This window comes from Schistocerca nitens, chromosome 8, assembly GCF_023898315.1.
Source record: "Schistocerca nitens isolate TAMUIC-IGC-003100 chromosome 8, iqSchNite1.1, whole genome shotgun sequence".
Classification (NCBI taxonomy): domain Eukaryota; kingdom Metazoa; phylum Arthropoda; class Insecta; order Orthoptera; family Acrididae; genus Schistocerca; species Schistocerca nitens.
Genome location: NC_064621.1, coordinates 34,862,961 through 34,887,662, shown reverse-complemented (window position 1 = coordinate 34,887,662; position 24,702 = coordinate 34,862,961). Strand labels below are relative to the sequence as shown.

General features: G+C 44.1%; 1 protein-coding gene across 1 annotated transcript in view; it reads right to left on the bottom strand.

Annotated features, from left to right (window-relative positions):
• LOC126199115 (myrosinase 1-like) overlaps nt 1-21,050 on the bottom strand; it is a 94,778-nt gene extending 73,728 nt beyond the window's left edge. The window contains exons 1-2 of the mRNA XM_049935870.1: nt 20,907-21,050; nt 5,469-5,616 (exon numbers count right to left, since the gene is read on the bottom strand). Of these exons, the coding sequence (XP_049791827.1) occupies nt 5,469-5,616; nt 20,907-21,050 (292 nt within the window). The remainder of the gene's footprint in view (nt 1-5,468; nt 5,617-20,906) is intronic.
• Between the last annotated feature and the right edge of the window lie 3,652 nt (nt 21,051-24,702).

The following is a 24,702-nucleotide window of genomic DNA, read 5'->3' as shown; positions in this document are numbered from 1 at the left end:
CGGTAAAGCAGATGCCAGACTGAGATTCATTGGAAGAATGCTACGGAAATGCATTCCGAAAACAAAGGAAGTAGGTTACAGTACACATGTTCGCCCACTGCTTGAATATTGCTCACCAGTGTGGGATCCATACCAGATAGGGTTGATAGAAGAGATAGAGAAGATCCAATGGAGAGCAGCGCGCTTCGTTACAGGATCATTCAGTAATCGCGAAAGCGTTACGGAGATGACAAATAAACTCCATTGTTAAGACCCTGCGGGAGAGACGCTCAGTAGCTCGGTACGGGCATTTGTTGAAGTTTCGTGAACATACCTTCACCGAGGAGTCAAGCAGTATATTGCTCCCTCCTACGTATATCTCGCGAAGAGACCATGAGAATAAAATCAGAGGGATTAGAGCCCACTCAGAGGCATACCGACAATCTTTCTTTCCACGAACAATACGAGACTGGAATAGAAGGGAGAACCAATAGAGGTACTCAAGTACCCTCCGCCACACACCGTCAGTGTGGGAAACACATAGAGATAGTCACTCAACATAAGCGCTCACCAGGGAGACTTTACAAGACGTTCATAGCCACACGTTAAACGAAACAGCTCTTCGTGGGGTGCAACTGGCTGAAATGTTGAAAAGCAGTCAATACATAGATGAACAAATTAAGAATTACAGTTCATATTCTGCTAACAATCATTGGATCTCTACCAACGCGAGCAGCAATGTCGCGATACGATAAACCGCAATCGCGGTAGGCTACAATCCGACCTTTATCAAAGTCGGATACGTGATGGTACGCATTTCTCCTCCTTACACGAGGCATCACAACAACGTTTCACCAGGCAATGCCGGTCAACTGCTGTTTGTGTATGAGAAATCGGTTGGTAACTTTCCTCATGTCAGCACGTTGTAGGTAACGCCACCGGCGCCAACCTTATGTGAATGCTCTGGAAAGCTAATTATTTGCATATCACAGCATCTTCTTCCTGTCGGTTAAATTTCGCGTCTGTAGCACGTCATCTTCATGGTGTAGCAATCTTAAACGCCAGTAGTTCAGTTTTTTGGGCGCATTTTGTGGTGTATTTGAAAACTGTCTGCAAAAATGCGTCGTGAATACAGTTAGTCGTTCAGAAGTAAGAAATTAAAGCGTCATGCTTTTTGCGGCAGTTTTACTGCATTAACTGCGAAAATGTAGTAAGCGATAAGCTTTTTTCTTTCTTCTTTCTTTGGGGCTCGTCAGCGACAAAGCGTTTTTTCAAATTAAGTGTAAAGTGTGTTGCAAGTCATTAAGTGCTCTCATTCTCAAATACTGGTATTCAGTGGTGAACACCGGGTATTTGTGCGTTGTAGGCTAAATGAATGCAGGAGTCGTACCTTCCGAAACCAAATAGGTTCACAGATAACAGGCCCCACTCCTCTCGAAATAGACTAATGGCCTGCAGGTCACATCTCCGAGGCCTCATAGCGGTTTATGGGCTCGTGTCTCAGATCTTTTTAGAGTGGACATGAGCTCCGACGTGCTTGCAGTTACATTAAGCATGAATGGGAGGGAAAATATTACTTCCGAAAGGTAACACCTTCGGGTTTCAAAAACTGTTGAAAAGTGATAGAGCGCAATGCACATGCATCTTTAAGGGTTGCAGAAGCCTTATTGAAAATGTTTCTATTAAGAAACTGGATGTAGTGGAGATTCAAGAAGACCTCGGCCACACGGAAATTCCTTATGACGAAATTCGGAGGCAAAAAATAATTCGTATGATGAAGAGAAAAGCCGCGGAAGATTTTTGTGAGAGACCATGAAAGATAATTTAAAAGGAGAAGATAAGCAAAAAATAACAGAAATTTCGACGGCTTTCGTAAATTTATTTACCCAGGTAGGCGGAAAATTACCGACGAATGTTGAAGGGGTTCATAATGTTATCAACACGCTAAATGTGGAAACTACAAAGGGGACACATTTCTTGGTAGAAAATAATGCCAAGAAGAATGTTGTAGTATTTTGTGAATCTGAAAAAGTTAAAATACTTTCTCAGTGCGACATTTATTTATTATTTATTTATTTATTATTCCGTGGGACCAAATTAAGGAGAAGTCTCCATGGTCATGGACGAGTCAATACATGAAATTATAACACGATAATAGAAACAGATAAAATGAAATACAAGAAACGTATTCAGCCGACAATTCGTAAGTTTATATAAACAAAATCAACACTGTAACACTGGAATTTGCTTTATTTGTCAGCTCTTCCAGGAGCTCCTCGACAGTATGGAAGGAGTGAGCCATGAGGAAACTCTTCAGTTTAGACTTAAAAGCGTTTGGGCTACTGGTAAGAGTTTTGAGTTCTTGTGGTAGATTATTGAAAATGGATGCAGCAGAATAGTGCACTCCTTTCTGCACAAGAGTCAAGAAAGTGCATTCCACATGCAGATTTGATTTCTGCCTAGTATTAACTGAGTGAAAATTGCTAACTCTTCGGAATAAGCTAATATTGCTAACAACAAACGACATCAAAGAAAATATATATTGTGAGGGCAATGTCAGAATTCCCAGACTATTGAATAAGGATCGACAAGAGGTTCTCGAACTTACACCACATATAGCTTGAACAGCCCGTTTTTGAGCCCAAAATACCCTTTTGGAATCAGAAGAATTACCCCAAAAAATAATACCATATGACATAAGCGTACGAAAATACGCGAGGTAGACTACTTTTCACTTATTGCAGATACTGTTTTAATGGTGAATAAAGCAGCATTTACTTTCTGAACAAGATCCTGAACATGGGCTTTCCACAACAGCTTACTATCTATACGTTGATAGAACATTCTAGTGTTGCACAAAGTTTCTTTGTCAGCGGTTTACAGTAGTCAGGCTAGTTAACGGACATTATATTCCATTGGTCTACTCCTTTGTTGAAGGACAAAGAAAACTCAGTTTGCCTTTCAAACAGTTGTCGATAAATGTAATGATCTAGGTCTGAAATTTTCACCATCAATAATGTTTCCAGACTTAGAAGGCAGTAGAATGAAACCTGGAAGTGAAGTCTGGACTGATTTAAGAATCGTAGGATGCAAATTGCATTTCCTCACAGCTGGTCGCGAAAAGTACTTGCACATGACTCTTACACGTGAAATGAAATAAGAAGGATCAGTGCTGATTAACTAGAAGAAGGCGCAACGTATCGAATTTAGTTCTTAACAATTTTTTCTCAGCACATCCTACTCTACAACACCCTTACAAGCTTCTCAGACAGTTTCTGACCGCCCTGTAAAGGGTTATCAGTGGGTTGCGGTTATTGCAGCCGGCAGGAGAGATCAGGCATTGTTCAAAGATCAGAGTGCATGGTACAGGTTCTGTCGAAGAAGAGTCTCAATTCAAGATGTTGGAGCGGTTTAAAGGCTCACGTATTCTCGCATCCCAACCACAATTCCCCCCCTCCACTCTAGCCACCCAGGCATTCAGAACGTAGTAAACCGTAATCGGAAAATTCTGACGACTGAATAATATTGTTATGAAGCAGTTAAGATCGAATGCAGGGATAGTTGCTCACATAATTAATTATATTGATGACTTCAACGCACAGCTCCTTCATTTAAATGAAATAAGTATTACAAAGACGCTATCGGTAATATATCGACAGCTCTAAGATCTTTGTCGAAATTTCCTGTACAGATATAGCAAAACAACATATAGGGTCAAGTAATGCAGCTTCTCTACACACCTACTACACCTACTCAAAAAAATGTATCACTATGCGGTTCATATGAACAGAAACGTGGATTACGGATAATTATTACAACATTTAATTATAAGTCTTATTGTTAAGAGGGATCGCAATCGCTTTTGAAGAATATATTAAGATTTTTAGATGCAAATGGCGAATAAATGCAGACTAAATTCACTCACATGCCTTGTAAAATAATGAACGAAAACCTATTCTGCCAATTTTATGATCATGGATATACACTCCTCGAAATTGAAATAAGAACACCGTGAATTCATTGTCCCAGGAAGGGGAAACTTTATTGACACATTCCTGGGGTCAGATACATCACATGATCACACTGACAGAACCACAGGCACATAGACACAGGCAACAGAGCATGCACAATGTCGGCACTAGTACAGTGTATATCCACCTTTCGCAGCAATGCAGGCTGCTATTCTCCCATGGAGACGATCGTAGAGATGCTGGATGTAGTCCTGTGGAACGGCTTGCCATGCCATTTCCACCTGGCGCCTCAGTTGGACCAGCGTTCGTGCTGGACGTGCAGACCGCGTGAGACGACGCTTCATCCAGTCCCAAACATGCTCAATGGGGGACAGATCTGGAGATCTTGCTGGCCAGGGTAGTTGACTTACACCTTCTAGAGCACGTTGGGTGGCACGGGATACATTGTCCTGTTGGAACAGCAAGTTCCCTTGCCGGTCTAGGAATGGTAGAACGATGGGTTCGATGACGGTTTGGATGTACCGTGCACTATTCAGTGTCCCCTCGACGATCACCAGTGGTGTACGGCCAGTGCAGGAGATCGCTCCCCACACCATGATGCCGGGTGTTGGCCCTGTGTGCCTCGGTCGTATGCAGTCCTGATTGTGGCGCTCACCTGCACGGCGCCAAACACGCATACGACCATCATTGGTACCAAGGCAGAAGCGACTCTCATCGCTGAAGACGACACGTCTCCATTCGTCCCTCCATTCACGCCTGTCGCGACACCACTGGAGGCGGGCTGCACGATGTTGGGGCGTGAGCGGAAGACGGCCTAACGGTGTGCGGTACCGTAGCCCAGCTTCATGGAGACGGTTGCGAATGGTCCTCGCCGATACCCCAGAAGCAACAGTGTCCCTAATTTGCTGGGAAGTGGCGGTGCGGTCCCCTACGGCACTGCGTAGGATCCTACGGTCTTGGCGTGCATCCGTGCGTCGCTGCGGTCCGGTCCCAGGTCGACGGGCACGTGCACCTTCCGCCGACCACTGGCGACAACATCGATGTACTGTGGAGACCTCACGCCCCACGTGTTGAGCAATTCGGCGGTACGTCCACCCGGCCTCCCGCATGCCCACTATACGCCCTCGCTCAAAGTCCGTCAACTGCACATACGGTTCACGTCCACGCTGTCGCGGCATGCTACCAGTGTTAAAGACTGCGATGGAGCTCCGTATGCCACGGCAAACTGGCTGACACTGACGGCGGCGGTGCACAAATGCTGCGCAGCTAGCGCCATTCGACGGCCAAAACCGCGGTTCCTGGTGTGTCCGCTGTGCCGTGCGTGTGATCATTGCTTGTACAGCCCTCTCGCAGTGTCCGGAGCAAGTATGGTGGGTCTGACACACCTATGTCAATGTGTTCTTTTTTCCATTTCCAGGAGTGTACTTTTCTCATAATGCCCTTCATCGAAACTTCTTTCAACCGCAATGCAGCTGCTGAGAACTCCACAATACCTCGAATAGCACAGTTATCACTCACCTCTAATGTATTCTATTTCCTCCTGTGTGAATTTTGGCAGCCCTGAGCGCGCTAGTCCTTCTGCTTTGCTGTTGTTGTCCACCGTTTCCCGCACTACTGCAGGGTAGTCACCCTCCACACTGTAGATAGGGTGGGCGAAAATCCCAACCTAATAAGAGAAAAATGCTACGTTTTAATTTGTTCACACAAAAATATATCGATGTGCATACTAATTTCTACCATACATTCTAGAAATACACACATCAAAAACAGTTTTGCCTCTCCTCGGTTCAGAGATTTCCGGAACCTGTACAGAAAATTGGAACATCATTTCCGCCCTTTTTAGTGTTCATGAAAACCACACAATTCATGTTGTGCTACCATGCAGCGAGACCTTCACAGGTGCTGGTCTAGACTGCTGTACACACCGGTTGCTCTAATATCCAGTGGAACGTCATGTGCATTAATGCATGCCTGTATTCGTCGTGGCATACTATCCACAAGTTCATCAAGACACTGTTGGTCCAGATTGTTCCACTCCTCAACGGCGATTCGGTGTAGATCCCTCAGAGTGTTTGGTGGGTCACGTCGTCCATAAACAGCCGTGTTCACGCTATCCCAGGCATGTTCAATAATGTTCATGCCTGGAGAACATCCTGGCTACTCTGGTCGAGGATGTCGTTATCCTGAAGGAAGTCATTCACAAGATGTTCACGATGGGTCGCCAATTGTCGTCCATGAAGACGAATGTCTCGCCAATATGCTGCCGATATGGTTGCGCTATCAGTCGGAGGATGGCATTCATGTATCGTAGAGCCGTTACGACGGCTTCCATGACCACCAGCGGCGTAAGTCGGCCCATATAACGCCACCCCAAAACAGCAGGGAACCTCTATCTTGCTGCACTCACTGGACAGTGCGTCTAAGGCGTTCAGCCTGACCAGGTTGGCTCCAAACACGTCGCTGACGATTGTCTGGTTGAAGGCACATGCGACACTCATCGGTGAAGAGAACGTGATGCCAAATCGGAGCGGTCGATTCGGTATGTTGTTAGGCCCATCTGTACCGCGCTGCATGGTGTCGTGGTTGCAAAGATGGACCTCGCCATGGACGTCGGGAGTGAAGCATCATGCAGCCTACTGCGCATTGTTTGAGTCGGAACACGACGTCCTGTGGCTGCACGAAAATCATTATTCAACATGGTGGCGTTGCTATCGGGGTTCCTCCGAGCCATAATCCGTAGGTAGCGGTCATTCACTGTAGTAGTAACCCTTCGACGGCCTGAGCGAGGCATGTCATCGACAGTTTCTGTATCTCTGGTCTCCTCCATGTCCGAACAACATAGGTTTGATTCACTCCGAGACGCCTGGACAGTTCTCTTGTTGAGAGCCCTTCCTTGCAGAAAGTAACAATGCGGACGCGATCGAACGGCGGTATTGAGCGTCTAGGCAGGTTGAACTGCAGACAATACGAGCCGCGTACCTCCTTCCTGGTGGAATCACTGGAACTGATCGGCTGTCGGACCCACTCATGTATGGTTTTTTACATCTTTGGGCGGGTTTAGTGACATCTCTGAACTGTCAAGGACTGCGGCTGTGATACAATATCCAGTCAAAGTCTACCTTCTGGAGTTCTGGAAATCGGGGCGAAGCAAAACTTTTTTCGATGTGTATACATTGTGAACAGTCTGTAAAATATCGACCAGTTAGAACACAGGATTTCCAGATCAGTGGTCAAGTTTGACAAAGCACCGAAAGATCTGATCATAGATATTGCAACTGGATTCCATCAGAACTCTTCAGAGTTAACAAAATGAGTTGCACGTTCTTAAATATGAAAGAGTTTCACTTCATGTCCAAAATTTATATGAAAAGGAATATTCCAACAGACATTCTAAATCCATTATAATCATATCGTTGACAATAGTATTCGCAGATAGGTGGGAGGCTATGGCACATTTAAATCAAAGTCCATCAGTTTAATACTGAAGAATAAGCAGCAAAATGCAACTGAGTGTAGCGTGTAAGTAACCACATCGGAAGGACATCTGTGGAGACGACGAACTAACCTGTGGTTGCTGAAGAGAGGCAGCAGCCTTTTCATAGTTGCAGGGGCAACAGTCTGGATGATTGACTGACGTGGTCTTGTGGAAGGAAAGGTATACAACAGTCAGTCGCAATGCCATTAGTTTTTATTATGCCTGCAAATCTAGATTTCGGCTATAAATAGACATCTGCCTATACACGAGCAAGAACATATGGTGCCATGAACTGCCAAGAGTCTGTCGAATTGCAACGAAAATGCACCGAAGATGGCTATTTACAGCCGAAATCTAGATCTGAAAGCGAAATAAAAACTAATGGGATTGTGACTGACTGCTGTGTGCCTCTTCTTCCATATAATCTACTGTCGCTGTGCACAACGGTTCCTAATGGAATCAAAATTGATGTAGCCTTGTAACATTGTCCTACATAGTCTTCCTATATTGGTGCTGCGAACAGCTGAAAAGAAGGGGAAACTAGAGCTATTATGTTTTCCGAGATTATTCAGCTCTACATTAAGGTTTTGTGATAATAACATTGCTCTTGGTTAAAATATTTCGGAGATAGGAGGGGCCTTCTCAGGAGGATGTCATCTGGATAAAACAAGTCTGGTATTCTGAAGGTCGAAGTGTTGAATTTTAGATTCCTTGATCGTGAGGACTGGTTGGAGAAGTTGAAAATAGAAACTAATATGTCGGTTATGAAACTTCCTGGCAAATTAAAACTGCCAAGAGTCTGTTGAATTGTAACGAAAATGCACCAAAGATGGCTATTTACAGCCGAGCACTTGCCCGCGAAAGGCAAAGGTCCCGAGTTCGAGTCTCGGTCCGCACACAGTTTTAATCTGCCAGGAAGTTTCATATCAGCGCACCCTCCGCTGCAGAGTGAAAATCTCATTCTGGATGTCGCAGTTAGATATAATGGTATCTAATGAAGTGTGGTGGCAAGAGCAGGATTCGTGTCCAGGTGGGTGGAAGGTTATTAACAAGAGATCATAGGTGTAACGGAGTTGTAGGTCAAATAATCAAGAAAAATGTTGTAATGTCGGTGAAGTGCTGTGGAAGGAATAGCGAATGCATAGCCAAGAAAGATAAAAGCCAAGACCCATCACATTGGTACAAGTGTATGTGTCTACTAGCCCCATAGATATTAAAGAGACTAAACGAGTGTATGATGGGATTAGAGAAATAGTTGATTTCGTTAAGTGAGACGAAAATTTAATTGTGATGGGGCGCTGGAATTTGACAACGGAAAAACGGTTGAACATAAAACATGAAATTATGAGATCTTAAAAGTCGCTGGTGTGTTGAACATCCCGCCATCTCAGTTTCTTCTATAGAAGTTTCTAACAGGTGTAACGTGGCAACTAGACTATTTTCGTGACTTAATCTAACCTGGAATCTTTGTGTCCATTAGCATTCCTAATCCCAGAAAACTACGTAAATTTTAATTTGAGTTTAAGATGAGTCTTTCAATACGCCTGAATGAAATGCGATATTTTCCTTGGGGTGGTGGGGGGGGTGGGGGGTTGTCGGATATACAATAATTATGGTTAAAAATGAATCAAGTAATCTGTACATTGATTATATTCAGTACAGCATACGTCATATTCAGAGGGACGATTAGGAAACCATTTCGTTTTCGCCCCCAGAAGGTAATAGCATTCAGAGTCGCATCAGGAGAAGAGTTAAGAGGCGCAATGTAGGTGTAGTTGGTGACACTAAGTCGGAGCGTCACCGGAAAGATTCCCTGTGAGAGCACTGTGCAGGGCGCCGAGAATGTTCTAGAACGTGGGCGTGGATGGACCTGGGATTTCCTAAAAATATAAGACGCAGTATGTGCGAAGATAGCCGACAAGCGGAGAGAATGAACTCGTCCTTGTGAACTGAGTGGAAAGGGAAGAAAAACAGTGAGGTGAAAATTAATAGTTTTTACGGAGAAACAAATCTACAGTAAATCCCATGGGACAGTTACGTTTAAATTTTACATCTGGCAGTATTAGTAACGCCTAATTTTGTGTCAATCGCAGTGCGTGCAGTAACGATGGACATCACAAGGGCTGGCCTGATGTAACAGTTACGAGTGACGGTCGCCTGTGCGGATTCTCGCGTTGCTGAGGGCGCAGAGACAAAATCGGTGGATTCGGGGAGTGGGGGGGGAGGGGGGGGAGCTAGGGTGAGGGGGGTGGGGGTGGGAGAAGATTGGGGCGCAGGTGCAGCGTTAGGGTCCAGTAGTCACTGTAGAATAAACAGCCAGTTAGAATTAAGACAGTTTCGAGAAGTTTATTTTGTATGAGTGTGAACATTAAACAGTGAAACATGAATTCAGAGGCTGATTTGCTCATCCAGGACAAGACCAAGTAAATTCGCCTACGTCGTGTGCTCCAGTTGAGGACTCCTAGCCCCTCTGACGGGAATTAAGTGAGTTGTGTGTGCAGATGTGGTGGCAACTTCTTCCATAGACCTGCCAAGGCCTCATTGTTTCCATGCCACGAGGCGTCGCCGTTTTTATGCGTCCCAAAGGTGGACATACCGGCATTTAGGTAGGTGAACATAATGTACATGGCGTCCTAAGAAAACGCCAATAAACTTTAGGGACAGATTCCTTACACATAAACAATAAATGTCTGGTAAACAAGGGCTCTAAACTGCGTACCTAGAGAATTATGACAACTATGGGCACTTGTTCAGGAGTAGAGTCGGTTCATACTAACGACGAGGAGCAAGTGCTCATAGCTCGTAAAGTATGCGTTTTTGACCGATGTTTACTAGACATTTCCTGCTTTGGTCAATACGTCCTGCGCCAAAAATATGGAAAGGAAAGACCTTGACGTGGAAAAAGCTGTCGGTAATACGTCCTTTTTATATATTTTATGGTAAATGTTACAGTTTCCTCGTATTTTGATCTATTCTTTTGCATTGATCTCAAGACAGTTGTTGCTGTTAGAACGCAGACCTCATCTGTTGAAGTGGACTTTATTTGAACACATACCCTTCCCATCAATGTAATTCATAATGAAGGATATGTGAATAGCTGTTTGTACAGCATAATCATCATCATCATCATCATCATTTAAGACTGATTATGCCTTTCAGCGTTCAGTCTGGAGCATAGCCCCCTTATAAAATTCCTCCATGATCCCCTATTCAGTGCTGAACCCATGAGTCTCTTGGGTAACCTTGCTTCTCCCATGTGTGTAACATGACCCCACCATCTAAGCCTGTTCGCCCTGACTGCTACATCTATAGAGTTCATTCCCAGTTTTTCTTTGATTTCCTCATTGTGCACACCCTCCTGCCATTGTTCCCATTTACTACACCTGCAATCATCCTAGCTACTTTCATATCCGTAACCTCAACTTTGTTGATAAGGTAACCTGAATCCACCCAGCTTTCGCTCCCATACAACAAAGTTGGTCGAAAGATTGAACGGTGCACAGATAACTTAGTCTTGGTACTGACTTCCTTCTTGCAGAAGAGAGTAGATCGTAGCTGAGCGCTCACTGCATTAGCTTTGCTACACCTCGCTTCCAGTTCTTTCACTATGTTGCCATCCTGTTAGAATATGCATACTAAGTACTTGAAACCGTTCACCTGTTCTTTGTTCCTCCTATTTGGCACTCAATCCGTTTATATTTCTTTCCCACTGACATTACTTTCGTTTTGGAGATGCTAATCTTCATACCATAGTCCTTACATTTCTGATCTAACTCTGAAATATTACTTTGCAAACTTTCAATCGAATCTGCCATCACAACTAAGTCACCCGCATATGAAAAACTGTTTATTTTGTGTTCACATATCTTAATCTCACCCAGCCAGTCTATTGTTTTCATCATATGATCCATAAACAATATGAACTGCAGTGGAGACAGGTTGCAGCCTTGTCTTACCCCTCAGACTACTCTGAACCATGAACTCAATTTGCCGTCAACTCTAACTGCTGCCTGACTATCCATGTAAAGACCTTTAATAGCTTGCAAAAGTTTGCCTCCTATTCCATAATCTCGTAGAACAAACTTCCTCCTTGGAACCCGGTCATATGCCTTTTCTAGATCTATAAAGCATAGATACAGTTCCCTGTTCCACTCATAACACTTCTCCATTATTTGCCGAAAGCTAAAGATCTGGTCCTGACAACCTCTAAGAGGCCTCAACCCACATTGATTTTCATCCAGTTGGTCCTCAACTAATACTCGCACTTTCCTTTCAACAATACCTGAGAAGATTTTACCCACAACGCTGATTAAAGAGATACCTCTGTAGTTGTTACAATCTTTTCTGTTTCCATGTTTAAAGATTGGTGTGATTACTGCTTTTGTCCAGTCTGATGGAACCTGTCCCGAATCCCACGCCATTTCGATTATCCTGTGTAGCCATTTAAGACCTGACATTCCACTGTATTTGATGAGTTCCGACTTAATTTCATCCACCCCAGCTGCTTTATTGAACAGCAATCTATTGACCATTTTCTCCACTTCCTCAAATGTGATCCCATTTCCATCATCATTCCTATCCCATTCTACCTCGAAATCTGAAACGTTACTGATCGTATTTTCACCTAAATTGAGCAACTCTTCAACAATATTCCCTCCATCTGCCCAAGGCATCCACAGGATTCACCAGCAGTTTTCCTGACCTGTCCAAAATACTTGTCATTTCCTTCTTACCTCCCTTTCGAAGACCGCTAATTACACTCCAGAATGGTTTTCCAGCAGCTTGACCCATAGTCTCCAACCTGTTTCCAAAGTCTTCCCAAGATTTCTTCTTGGATGTTGCAATTATCTGTTTGGCTTTGTTTCTTTCTTCAACATAACTTTCTCTGTCTACCTGAGTTCTAGTATGTAGCCATTTTTGATACGCCTTCTTTTTCCTTTTACAGGCTGCCTTGACTGTGTCATTCCACCAAGCTGTTTGCTTCTTCCTACTTTTAACCACTACTGTTCCAAGACATTCTTTAGCCACTTCTAGTACTGTGTCCCTGTACCTTGTCCATTCCCTTTCCAATGACTGTAATTGACTACATTCAACTAACTGGTACCTTTCTGAGATCGCTGTTATGTACTTGTGCCTGATTTCCTTATCCTGAAGTTTCTCCACTCTTATCCTCCTACATATGGACCTGACCTCCTGCACTTTCGGGCTCACAATCCCAATTTCACTGCAGATTAAATAATGATCAGTGTCATCAAAGAATCCCCTGAATACACGTGTGTCCCTCGCAGCCTCCCTGAATTCCTGATCTGTTACTATATAGTCAATGACAGATCTGTTTCCCCTGCCTTCCCAAGTATACCGGTGAATGTTCTTGTGTTTAAAAAAGGAGTTTGTGATTAATAAGTCCATACTGGCACAGAAATCCAAGAGTTGTTTCCCGTTCCTGTTGGCCTCCATATCTTCTCCAAATTTACCCATAACCTTTTCATACCCCTCTGTTCGATTTCCAATCCTGGCATTAAAATCACCCATGAGCAGAACACTGTCCTTGTCCTTTACTCTAACAACTACATCACTGAGTGCCTCATAAAAACTATCCATCTTATCTTGATCTGTCCCTTCACAATGCGAATATACTGACACAATCCTAATTTTCTTGCTAGACACTGTCATATCTATCCACATCAGTCGTTCGTTTACATACCTTGTTGCAACTACGCTGGGTTCCATTTCTTTCCTGATTTAAAGCCCTACGCCCCATTGTGCTATTCCTGCTTTGACTCCTGACAGGTAGACCTTGTATTCTCCCACTTCCTCTTCGTTCTCACCCATTACCCGAATGTCACTAACAGTTGAAACGTCCAACGCCATCTTACTTGCAGCCTCTGCCAGCTCTACCTTCTTCCCAGAGTACCCCCCATTGATATTAATAGCTCCCCATCTCATTACCATTTCTTTGCCAAGTCGTATCTTAGGAGTCCCTGGTTTCTCAGTTAGAGGTGGGACTCCGTCACCTCCAAAGGTCCGAGGCATTTTGCTCTGATTGTTGCCAGCATCATATTTAAAGTACCAGGGAAGCAGGTTGCTAGCCTTACTTGCCCCGAGTCCCATTGAGTTTTACCCCTAACGGTTGAGGGACTAACCGGTGGATTTGGTAGTCTTTGCCGTATGAGCACAAAGGTGACCACGACTCAGAATATGTCCGAGATGCTCAGCCTTATTCCAAAGTAACTGGCATCCCGACTGTCGGGAACACTTACTTGGCCACTCATACGTTGCCCGTGGTTCATGAACTAGGACATGACTACAGGAACCCACACCATGAACCCACTGTTTGTACAGGTTGTACAAAAATGAAGAACAGTGTTACAAATTCAATTATGTCTGCAGTGAAATACAATACTGATAACTGAATGTATTTCGTTTAACGAGGAGCAGTCATAGGGTTTTACTTATCACCTCGAAAAAGTCAAGCTACGAGAGCGAAACTTGGTGTTACGCGTTATCTAAAAACTCACCCTTCCATGTGCGACATTTTTCCCAAGGACGGAGGCGTTGGCTGTTGAAGTTTGCATTTTGATTGTTCAAGAAAATAAAAAATCGCTTCGTTATCATTCTGGATATGCCTGCCACGCAACAGTTTCTTCATCCGAGGAAAGAGGAAGAAAGTATTCTGTGCCATTTCTTGGGAATACGGACAATGAGGAAAACTTTGCTAGCCCCCAGAATCAGCATGTGTAGAATACGCCGGGGCGTTTTTGTGGATCACAAACACCCCACCGAGTGAGGTGCAGTGGTTAGCATACTGGACTCGCATTCGCGTCCGACAATCCTGAGGTTTTCCGTGATTTCCTTAAATAGTTTCCGGCAAATGCCGGGATGGTTCCTTTGAAAGGGCACGGCCGATTTCCTTCCCCATCCTTCCCTAATCGAATGGGACCGGTGACCTGACTATTCGGTCCCCTCCCGCTAACCGTCCATCCAACCAACAAACACTCTCTTAGAGAGCTTAACAGCTTCACGTACCCTCGTCAGGAGATTTAGATAGTGCACACTTATCACTGTTTGGTATTTACAGGCAAAATCTGTTAGCAGCACTCCACGACAGTCCCGAAAGACGCTCAACATCACCTTGCCGATGATGGTCGGGCTTTCACTGCAATGGTGACTCGACTCGACATGTTTATATTGTTTGGTTCGTTCGTTGTCCTCAGGATGACAGCAATACAAGCAGGATTCATCCACGGTGATTATGTAGTTAGACAACTGCACTGTGCAGACACAACTGCTACATTTCCGGTGCTGTCTCGGGTCTTTTAGCTCTTTGGATGTCTGCATTTCCCTATTTCACGAGGGCGCGCTCATAAGTAATGGCTCCCAGTCTTTTATTCTGTTCAATGGTTCAAATGGCTCTGAGCACTATGGGACTTAACATCTATGGTCATCAGTCCCCTACAACTTAGAACTACTTAAACCTAACTAACCTAAGGACATCACACAACACCCAGTCATCACGAGGCAGAGAAAATCACTGACCCCGCCGGGAATCGAACCCGGGATTTTATTCTGTTCTCAGTACCGGCCGAGGTATTACGTCTCATGCATATTTATCGGTCCGGTCGACTTTCTCACTTCGCTGACAAAAGTTGCAACCCTCCGCCGCAAGAGGACTCCGGATTATAGCGTGTTATATGGCGCTGTGTAATGTAACTGTGTCACTGCATGAGGGACAACGTGCTGTAATCGAGCTTCTGAGAGCGGGAAACGTGCCTCCAATGGAAATCCGTAGAACAATGAAAACTGTGTACGGTGATGATTGTGTCGACACCAGTAGTGTGCGACGTTGGTTGCTTTTGTTCGTAATGAAGGGAACGATGGTGCTGACCTCAACGTGTGTGATAGTGTTCGGAGTGGACGACCGGCATACGGCAACCGACGAGACTCATCGGAATCGGGTTGATGAATACATCAGAGAAAATCGTCGGATAACGCAGACACGGCTCTCAGGTAAGTGAGAGTGTGCACCGGCCATCACTGCAGAACTGCGGTACAGGTGACTGGCTGCCCCGAATACTCGATATAAAACGTGCGTGATTCAACACGAGTCAACAAATTGTTTTTCGTTTTGAGAGTGAGGATTATGGGCACCTTTACAACATTGTGATGAAAGCTGGGTTCCTCATTTTCATACCAAAAACAAAAGAGCAGCAATGGAGTTCCCTCACAAAGGTTCACCGACGCCAAAAAACGAAAAAGAAACAAAAACAAAATCATGACGCCATCAGCAGGCAGTCATGCTCCAAGGATGTTCAAGGTGTGCCGGATTTGACATTCGTACCTACAGCATAAACTCTGCAAGGAACTACGAGACCCCCAGAATACTAAAAGCACGAAGTTCGAAGAGTTCGTCCATACACGGAGAACACTCTCCTTTAGCATGACAATGCTAGATCCCACACGAGCGGTGCGACAACTACAACAATGCAATGCTTTTGGTTCACTGTCATCGGTCGCCCTGCATACGGTCCTGATTTGGCCGCATCCTATTTTCATCTGCTTACAAAACTTAAAAGAACACCTTCGAGGACTTCACTTTGATAGTGATGAAGCGGTGTAAGCAGAGGTGAGGTTCCGGCTCCGTCAACTGTGTGAAACATTCTGCAGTGACGGCATTAATAAACTGGTCCCTCGTTGGGAGTAATGTGTTCCTCGCCAGGATGACTCTGCTGAGAAATAAATATGCAGACGTGAAGAATAAAGACTTAGAACGTTAATAACATTTGTTTTGTAAAATGGCAAGAACTATGCCCCTTACATGAAGTCATTAAAGATCACCTAACTCACGTTGAGCAAACAGTAGGGCTGAACAAAATGACTGACAAGGCACAATGCATCTTGTAGAGGGTATAGTATGGACGTATTAATGCCAGGTGATGAAGTAATTCACACGACATGAAAGCTTTGTGGAAACGAGTCGATTTACTGGACGCTAGTTTACCCCAGGGACGGATTTAGAGTTGACAATGGCCGGCTGGGGGAGCGGCTAAGGGAAGCGACAATAGGCAGCTTAGGGTGGCTCAAGCTCTGAGAAAGCGGTAACGGTGCGCGGCCTCCAGCCGCCTTAAGATGAGTAACAGTGAGTGGGTGGTTGACCCCGACTCCATGCTGGTGTACCGAGAAACAGACGGAGAACTTGTACGCCTGTTGATAAATGTCCGTCGTCCCGTTTTCTGTGAAATATGCGACAAAGCCGTGCAAAGCTACAGTGGAGCGTTCAACAGATGTCAAAATATGCGTGTTCGTGACTATAGCAACTTCACGCTGAATTCACGGTCCGCAGAACCTGAAGTAAATCAGGTGAAGAGCGACAGCATCAAATACGCCGGCCTCCGATGGTAACATAGGACCAAGGAATTTTGAAGTACTCTCCTGGGAATCAGCATTCCGGAAAACTTGGTGTTTGTGCAGACGCTAACCTTGATGGGTGGCCTGGGGGGAGCTAAATAGAAGGAGGAAGGGAAATTTTGGGGGAATTTGTTGCCAGAGCAGGCATTGGTCGGCGCTGGGAAGCGACACATAATTAACGCGACTTGCGCTGCAATTGGCGTAAGTAATTTTGCTGGAGGGGAAACCGAGGCGAAGAGCGGACTGGCAGAAGTGTCAGTAGAGGTCTTCCGTCCCCAGCTTGCCTAGAGTGCGGACGTGGCGGTCTTTACTCAGTTTGCCTGAGAAAGAGTGAGCATCTCTGCAGTTTAGGACGTAACAAATGGAACGATTGAGCTTGGAGATAGAAAGTTTTGGTTCAGCTATGTACTGAGCAAGATGGCTAGGAGTGAATAGACGAGCGCAGCCTTGCAGCACCACGAGGTCGGCCGACGTCCACACAACGACGCCGCTCTGCCACGCTGTATTCGGTGATATTGCGCCCGCTCCAGCCACTGATTAATTTGTTGGATGACTTTGGCAAAGTTTCCACGAGGGTTTCATGGGACGTATATTTTGTGGTGGCGTTCGTAGCGACAAACAATTCGCTGTAGAAACGGCTTACGAAGTCACCGCCACACTTTTAATAGCGGGCCGACCGGTCCGCTGGAACAGTGAACAGAAAGATGAAAACCCAAACACTCTGATTAAATAAAAGTCGGTACTTATCTTTATTAACGAAGATACAGGAACACAGTAGTGAACTCCGTGTCTACAGAAATCTGTCAAGTTCGAGTCGGAGCGGCTAGGTCAGCGTCGGCTGACGACAAACAACTCTGCTGCGATGAACACACAACTGACTAGCAAGTACACAATTCGGTGGTGAGTATACAACTGAGCGGCGAATCCAGAACTGTCCTAGCGCTCGCGACTCCAGCGCTTAAGAAGCCAGAAGCCAGCGGTGGCGCGCGCAGACTTGCGGCGATTTCCTGTCTCGCTGGCGCTGCTTATGCGGACGGCGTCCGGACTTTGATGCTGCCAACCTTTTGGCAGCGGGCTCGGGTGGCATTACTGGCTAGGATATAACAGTATACTGTAGAATTCTTCTCGCACTTCGTATTGCGCCTGGGTCAGTCGATAGGAATTACTTTTGAGTTATCGAGCTTTACTCCACGCAAATGCAATTTATTTCCACTTCCTGGTAGGAGAGTCATGTAATGTGATGATTGAAGGTCGTGAGTTAAAATAAATTTGTGATAATCGACTGCATCTGTTTTCAATCAAGTAGTTGAAATCCCAAGTCACTTTCTTAATTAATTTTATGTTCAACATTTCCATCTGGTGTTCAATAGCTGCATATAACTTCAATGTGCACCTCTTTTTAATTAAAAGTGATCAATTCTGAATCAATTAATGTCAACACTGCCACCGCAGTTCAATCAGGAATCACAGGGCCTTATTACTTTCGTTGCATTATCCGATATTGCGGAAGTTTTGCACTCTCTGTTGATCTGTTAGTCAATTAGCTGGGGTGAACGCACGCCAAAACCAGATAAGTGACGGGTGGGGTGTTACAGTTTTACAAACAACCGTGTTGGAGGAACATCTGCAACTGAGTATTATACCAGATGTTCAAAATACCGCTACAGTTGTGAAGTTCTTTTATTATCACACGACCGGTTTCGGGCTCTTATATGCCCATCTTCAGCCACAATACGCTGTACTCGTAGATAGCATACCGTGCCTCGTACACGTCCACCGCGGCGCTCAGGGGTCCCAGCACCAAGTTACGACACCTGAAGATGGGCTTATAAGAACCCGAAACCGGTCGTGTGATAATAAAAGACTTTACAACTGTAGCGGTATTTTCAACAACTGGTAACGTTTGTTTTATTGAACAAGCTTAAAGGGTTTTCGCATGAAATATTAGGAGTCATTGCTTTTCAGCATGTCCTCGCAGCAGACAGCGACCTATTTAATGAACAAAATGTCGGGGAAGATAATTAAAACTGATCCATAACTATTTTACACTTTTCCCACATTCACTTAGACTATGATGTACCAGTCTTCGAGCAACAGTGTGTCTTGCGATTTTCGGTTTTCCACGTAGACATTATTTGTCCCTCCGGCATCGTCATCCATATTTGTTTGACCACAGTCGAAACATCAGCGCCAACTTAACAATTCCAGAATGAGATTTTCACTCTGCAGCGAAGTGTGCACTGACATGAAACTCCCTGGCAGATTGAAACGGTGTAGATGTTTCCAGAATGAAATTTTCACTTCGCAGTGCAGTGTGCGCTGATGTGAAACTCCGTGGCACATTAAAACTTGGTGCTGGACCTATGCTAGCAATTCGGGACCTATGTCTCTCGCGGGCAAGTGCCCTACCAACTGAACTACCTAATCACGACTCACGAACCGTACTGACAGCTTCACTTCTTCCAGTACCTCGTACCCTACCTTCTAATCTTCACTTGTCCCCGAAAGGCAAATGGTTCCGAGTTCGAGTCTCGGTCCGGCACTTAGTGTTATTGTACCAAAAAGGTACAACTTAACACTTGTCTGATACGATGATACACCACGTCAGCACGAATTGTTACAGCGGCGTTCCTCCTTTTCAAATGCAGAAAGTGCGTTAACTATTGCAGAATGCTGCACTGCGTCAATAGGTTGCACAACTTCGCTTTGGCTCGTCTACCGACGTGATGCGGTTCCGAGGCAAGGGGTTTCACTGTGTACCACGACTGCAGACGTCTAACTGACTGCAAACACACAAACGCATTAATCCTAGATCTTTATTTACCGTGGTGATAAGTACAATTTTATGAGTACTCCTCCTAGCGCCATTCAGTTTTACAAATAGAAATAAAAATGATAATTCGTGCACAATTTCCAAACGGGTTAAACTATTGGACAAGCATACTAAAAGTTGTTGCTCTTAGTGACGTACAACACACAGTAGGATTCGGGGCTATTCTGACGACTCTTATTATGTCTGCCATCGAAGAATATTGTGCAGACGAATGTTGTGCGCATCAACATCACATAATGCTTTCGAATACTTCACGGCTTATGGAGGACCGATATCAGTTCCTAAAGCGTACTGGATGAAAATTGCCTTACTTGGTGTACATACCGGGTGATCAAAAAGTCAGTATAAATATGAAAACTGAATAAATCACGGAATAATGTAGATAGAGAGGTACAAATTGACACACATGCATGGAATGACATGGGGTTTTATTAGAACCCAAAAAATACAAAAGTTCAACAAAGTGCAACAGATGGCGCTTCATCTAATCAGAGTAGCAATAATTAGCATAACAAAGTAAGACAAAGCAAAGATGATATTCTTTACAGGAAATGCTCAATATGTCCACCATCATTCCTCAAAAATGCAAAGCATGTCCAGAGTTATGGGGAGGCATTGGCGTCGGATGTTGTCTTTCAGCTTCGCTAAAGATGTCGGTCGATCACGATACACTTGCGACTTCAGGTAACCCCAAAGCCAATAATAGCACGGACTAGGTCTGGGGACCTGGGAGGCCAAGTATGACAAAAGTGGTGGCTGAGCACACGATCATCACCAAACGACGCGCGAAAGAGATCTTTCACGCGTCTAGCAATATGGGGTGGAGCGCCATTCTGCATAAACATCGTACGTTCCAGCAGGTGTTTATCAGCCAGGCTGGGGATGATGCGATTCTGTAACATATCGGCGTACCTCTCCCCCGTCACGGTAGCAGTTTTGCTGTCCAGCGCCATCTGTCGGACATTTGTGAACTTTGTTTTTTTTTTTTTGTTCTAATAAAACCCCATGTCATTCCAAGCATGTGTGTCAATTTTTACCTCTCTATCTACGTTATTCCGTGGTTTATTAAGTTTTCAAATTTATACTGACTTTTTGATCACCCGGTACTTGGTTGTATCTATTAAAATATTCGACGAGGGCAGAACGTACAGTGAAATAATAATTAGCAATGCTGTGGTACATTTCGGAACTTGACAGTCATTCAGGAGTGATACATTATGAGAAAAAAGTGGCTGTTCCTTACCACAGGTTGAATTCCGTTGGCCAGCAGCTCGTTGATGAGGTTGTTGTAGTAATCAATGCCTGCCTGGTTGATGACGCTGAGGTCGCCCTTGGGTAGGACGCGTGGCCACGAGATGGAGAACCGGTACGCCGTAGCCTGGGGCATGAGATATGAAAAAAAGAAAAAGAGAAATTTTAACAAACAAATAAAGTACGTCGCCTGCCTCTTTCGACGTGTTTTGCCCCAGGAGCCGGAGAGACGTCATATACTTTCTGAATACTCTGCCGTGATATAGAACAGTTAGAAAATAGTTTATTTATTTCTTCTATTTTTTATTTAAGTTAACGAGAGTAGCGCCTTCACACCCCTTTTACATCGTACCAGGGACTTACTCACACAGCAGTCATTACATTAGAGTTACTAAGAAAAGTAAAATTATTTTAATATCATAAATGGTAATAAGCTGGTAGTAATAGTACTAAAAGGGTATATATAAAATATATATATGTATCTAAGGATAAGATGAAAACAGTATTAAGAGCTGACAGCTTTAATTCAAGCGCTAATGGTACTGCTGCTGCTAGTAGTAATAGTAATAGTAACAATAGTAGAGGTAGTAGCAGGTACACAGCACACTTATGGTTGTACAACACTGATATTTCTCTGATAGGGAGAATTCAAAGGGGTAGAAATTTAGACGGAGCAAAAAAATGGTTCAAATGGCTCTGAGCACTATGGGACTTAACATCTATGGTCATCAGTCCCCTAGAACTTACAAGGGAACATCCCCATCGCACCCCCCTCAGATTTAGTTATAAGTTGGCACAGTGGATAGGCCTTGAAAAACTGAACACAGATCGATCGAGAAAACAGGAAGAAGTTGTGTGGAACTATGAAAAAATAAGCAAAATATACAAACTGGGTCGTCCAATCGTAAGATAGGCAACATTAAGGGCAATGTGAGGCGAGGAGCGCCGTGGTCACGTGGTTAGCGGCCGGCACGGTAGCTCAGCGTGTTTGGTGAGAGGGTTACGCGCCCTCTGTAATAAAAAAACTGAGTTAATCGATCATCAACGAACTTAAACGGATGTCTTACGACGTCCGCCCCGAGCAGACACAACGAACGGAAACGAACAAAATGAGATTTAAAAAAAAAAAAAAAAAAAAAAAAGCGTGAACAGCTGCAGAACGAGAGGTCTTCAGTTCAAATCTTCCCTCGACCGAAAATTTTAACTTTTTATTTTCAGTTTATGTGAAAAACTCTTATGTTTTCATCACTTTTTTTGGAGTGATTATTACATCCACAAGAAAACCTAAATCGGGCAAGGTAGAAGAATCTTTTCACCCATTCGCCAAGTATACTAGTTAGGTGGGTCGACAACATATTCCTGTCATGTGACGCACATGCTGTCACCAGTGTCGTATACAAAATATCAGACGTGTTTTCCTGTGGAGGAATCGGTTGACCTATGACCTTGCGATCAAATGTTTTCGGTTCCCATTGGAGAGGCACGCCCTTCCGTCAACTAATCACACGGTTTTGCGGTGCGGTCGCAAAACACAGACACTAAACTTATTACAGTGAACAGAGACGTCAATGAACGAGCGGACAGATCATAACTTTGCGAAAATAAAGAAAGCAAAATTTTCAGTCGAGGGCAGATTTGAACCAAGGACCTCTCATTCCGCAGCTGTTTACACTAACTACTACGGCGCTCCTCGCCTCACATTGCCCTTAATGTTGCCTATCTTACGCATGGACGACCCAGTTTGTATATTTTGCTTATTTTTACGTAGTTCCACACAACTTCTTCCTGTTTTCTCGAACGATCTGTGTTCAGTTTTTCAAGGCCTGTCCACTGTGCCAACTTATAACTAAATCTGAGGGGGGTGCGATGGGGATGTTCCCTTGTTAGAACTACTTAACACGTTCGCTGCGGTCGCCAGTGCGAGCCGCTAACGCGCGAAGCGGACGCTTGTAAGCGCACGTGCGCTGAGAGCTGAAATCATAGCCCTGCGAAACCTGTAAGTTTGTGGCGAATAAACTAGATGCCGCCAGCTGATTCGTTTGGAGTTCGTACGCTGGCTACCAGAGGCGCAGCGTTCCACTCAGTCAAAACAGTTCGGGGCTAGCTGCCAGGAGCGCTGCAATCACTTCTCTTTGCAGCCGCACGGCCTTCTATGATTTTTATTTCGAGGAAATAACTTTACATAGTTACCGACTTAGCTCGCCACTGTATCTTTTCATAATTCTTATGGATGAATAAAACTTTCTTCTGCAAGGGAAGTCAGCAGTTTCAAGTTATAATAAGATACTGCTGGAATTTATATTTCGTAATCCATACCTGGCTGAATACAAATTATGAACACGCCTAAATTTTGATCGCAAGACTAATGTCTAGTTTTGCGACAAATTCATGTTGTGCACGAACGTAATATTGGCAACGAATATAACGTCTGCGGAAGAGGTGCTAGATATAGAAATACAAGTACACTTTAGCTGCATGCCGATCATGTGATAAATGCTGCCTGCTGTCTGTCGCTTATAAGCGTTACATGCATTTATTGCAAACAATTCTAACAAAGCCCCTTATTTATTTATTGTATTGCTAACTGGACAGAAAATGCAATTCACACAAGTGACAAATCCACTCCATTGAAAAAGAATTAGTCGGAAAACACCAAAAGATTTATAAAACGAAGAAAAAGAAACAGGACTCGTCTGCAATGTGGTGCTATGGAAACCCAATCACAAATATATACATATTATAAAAATGACTGTATGTGTATGTATGTATGTTCCACATCTCCTCCCACTGGACCGATTTCAACGAAACTTGGTACACATATTCCTATTATCGGAAAACTATCACTGTAGGGGTAAGAACCACATACGACACATACGTCAGGAGATATGACGTCATGAACAATGTAATTCGTCAAAAACGGCCGCATCATGTGACGATATTCCACATCTGCTCCTAAACTAGTACACCGATTTCAATCAAATTTGGTACAAATCTTCTCTAAGGTAATGAATCATTTGCTATGGTAGCAAAAACTACTTACGATATATAGTTCAGGAGATATGACGTCATAAACAATTCTGTTCTTGAATAACCGCAACATCAGGTTTGTGATTTCTATTTATTATGTCATTACTACTAAAGCTATTCGCGACGAATTTTGCAGAGGATATGCATATATACCACTAAATGTAGCTTTGAAATTATATCATAGTATGACACGTAGTACAGGAGATATGACGTCAAAGCTATGAAACGCACGAAAATCCGTCCCACTATGCATGTGGTTGTAATGTATTACGTCTGTAATACCAACTCCATTCGCAACTCATTTTGCAGTTTCCTAATATTCTTCCCGGGGAACATGGAAAATTATATTCTTGTGGGACACATAGTACAGGAAATATTATGTCATGAAGATTGACCTGTGTGAAAACGGAACTGAGATGAATGGAAAATAGATAGCGATAGAACAGGAGGCGATGGACAGAGAGAGAAGCAGATGGACTAAAATAAGACAGGAATGAATACACACCCGGGCAACGCCGGGCACTGCAGCTAGTAACAAATACGTTTTCAAGGTGTAGAGGTGATGTTTTTATAGCAAACCACAAATAAGTCCACATACGGTACTGTACAGAAACATCATATTCTGAGCAACCAATGTAACTATATTTACATGGCTATCAAATAAAACAAACACTTTACAAATCAAACACAAACAGATCTTCCTCTGTAGATACGACGTCCCATTACATTATGGATGTGTAATTGTGCAGCAGTTCAAACAG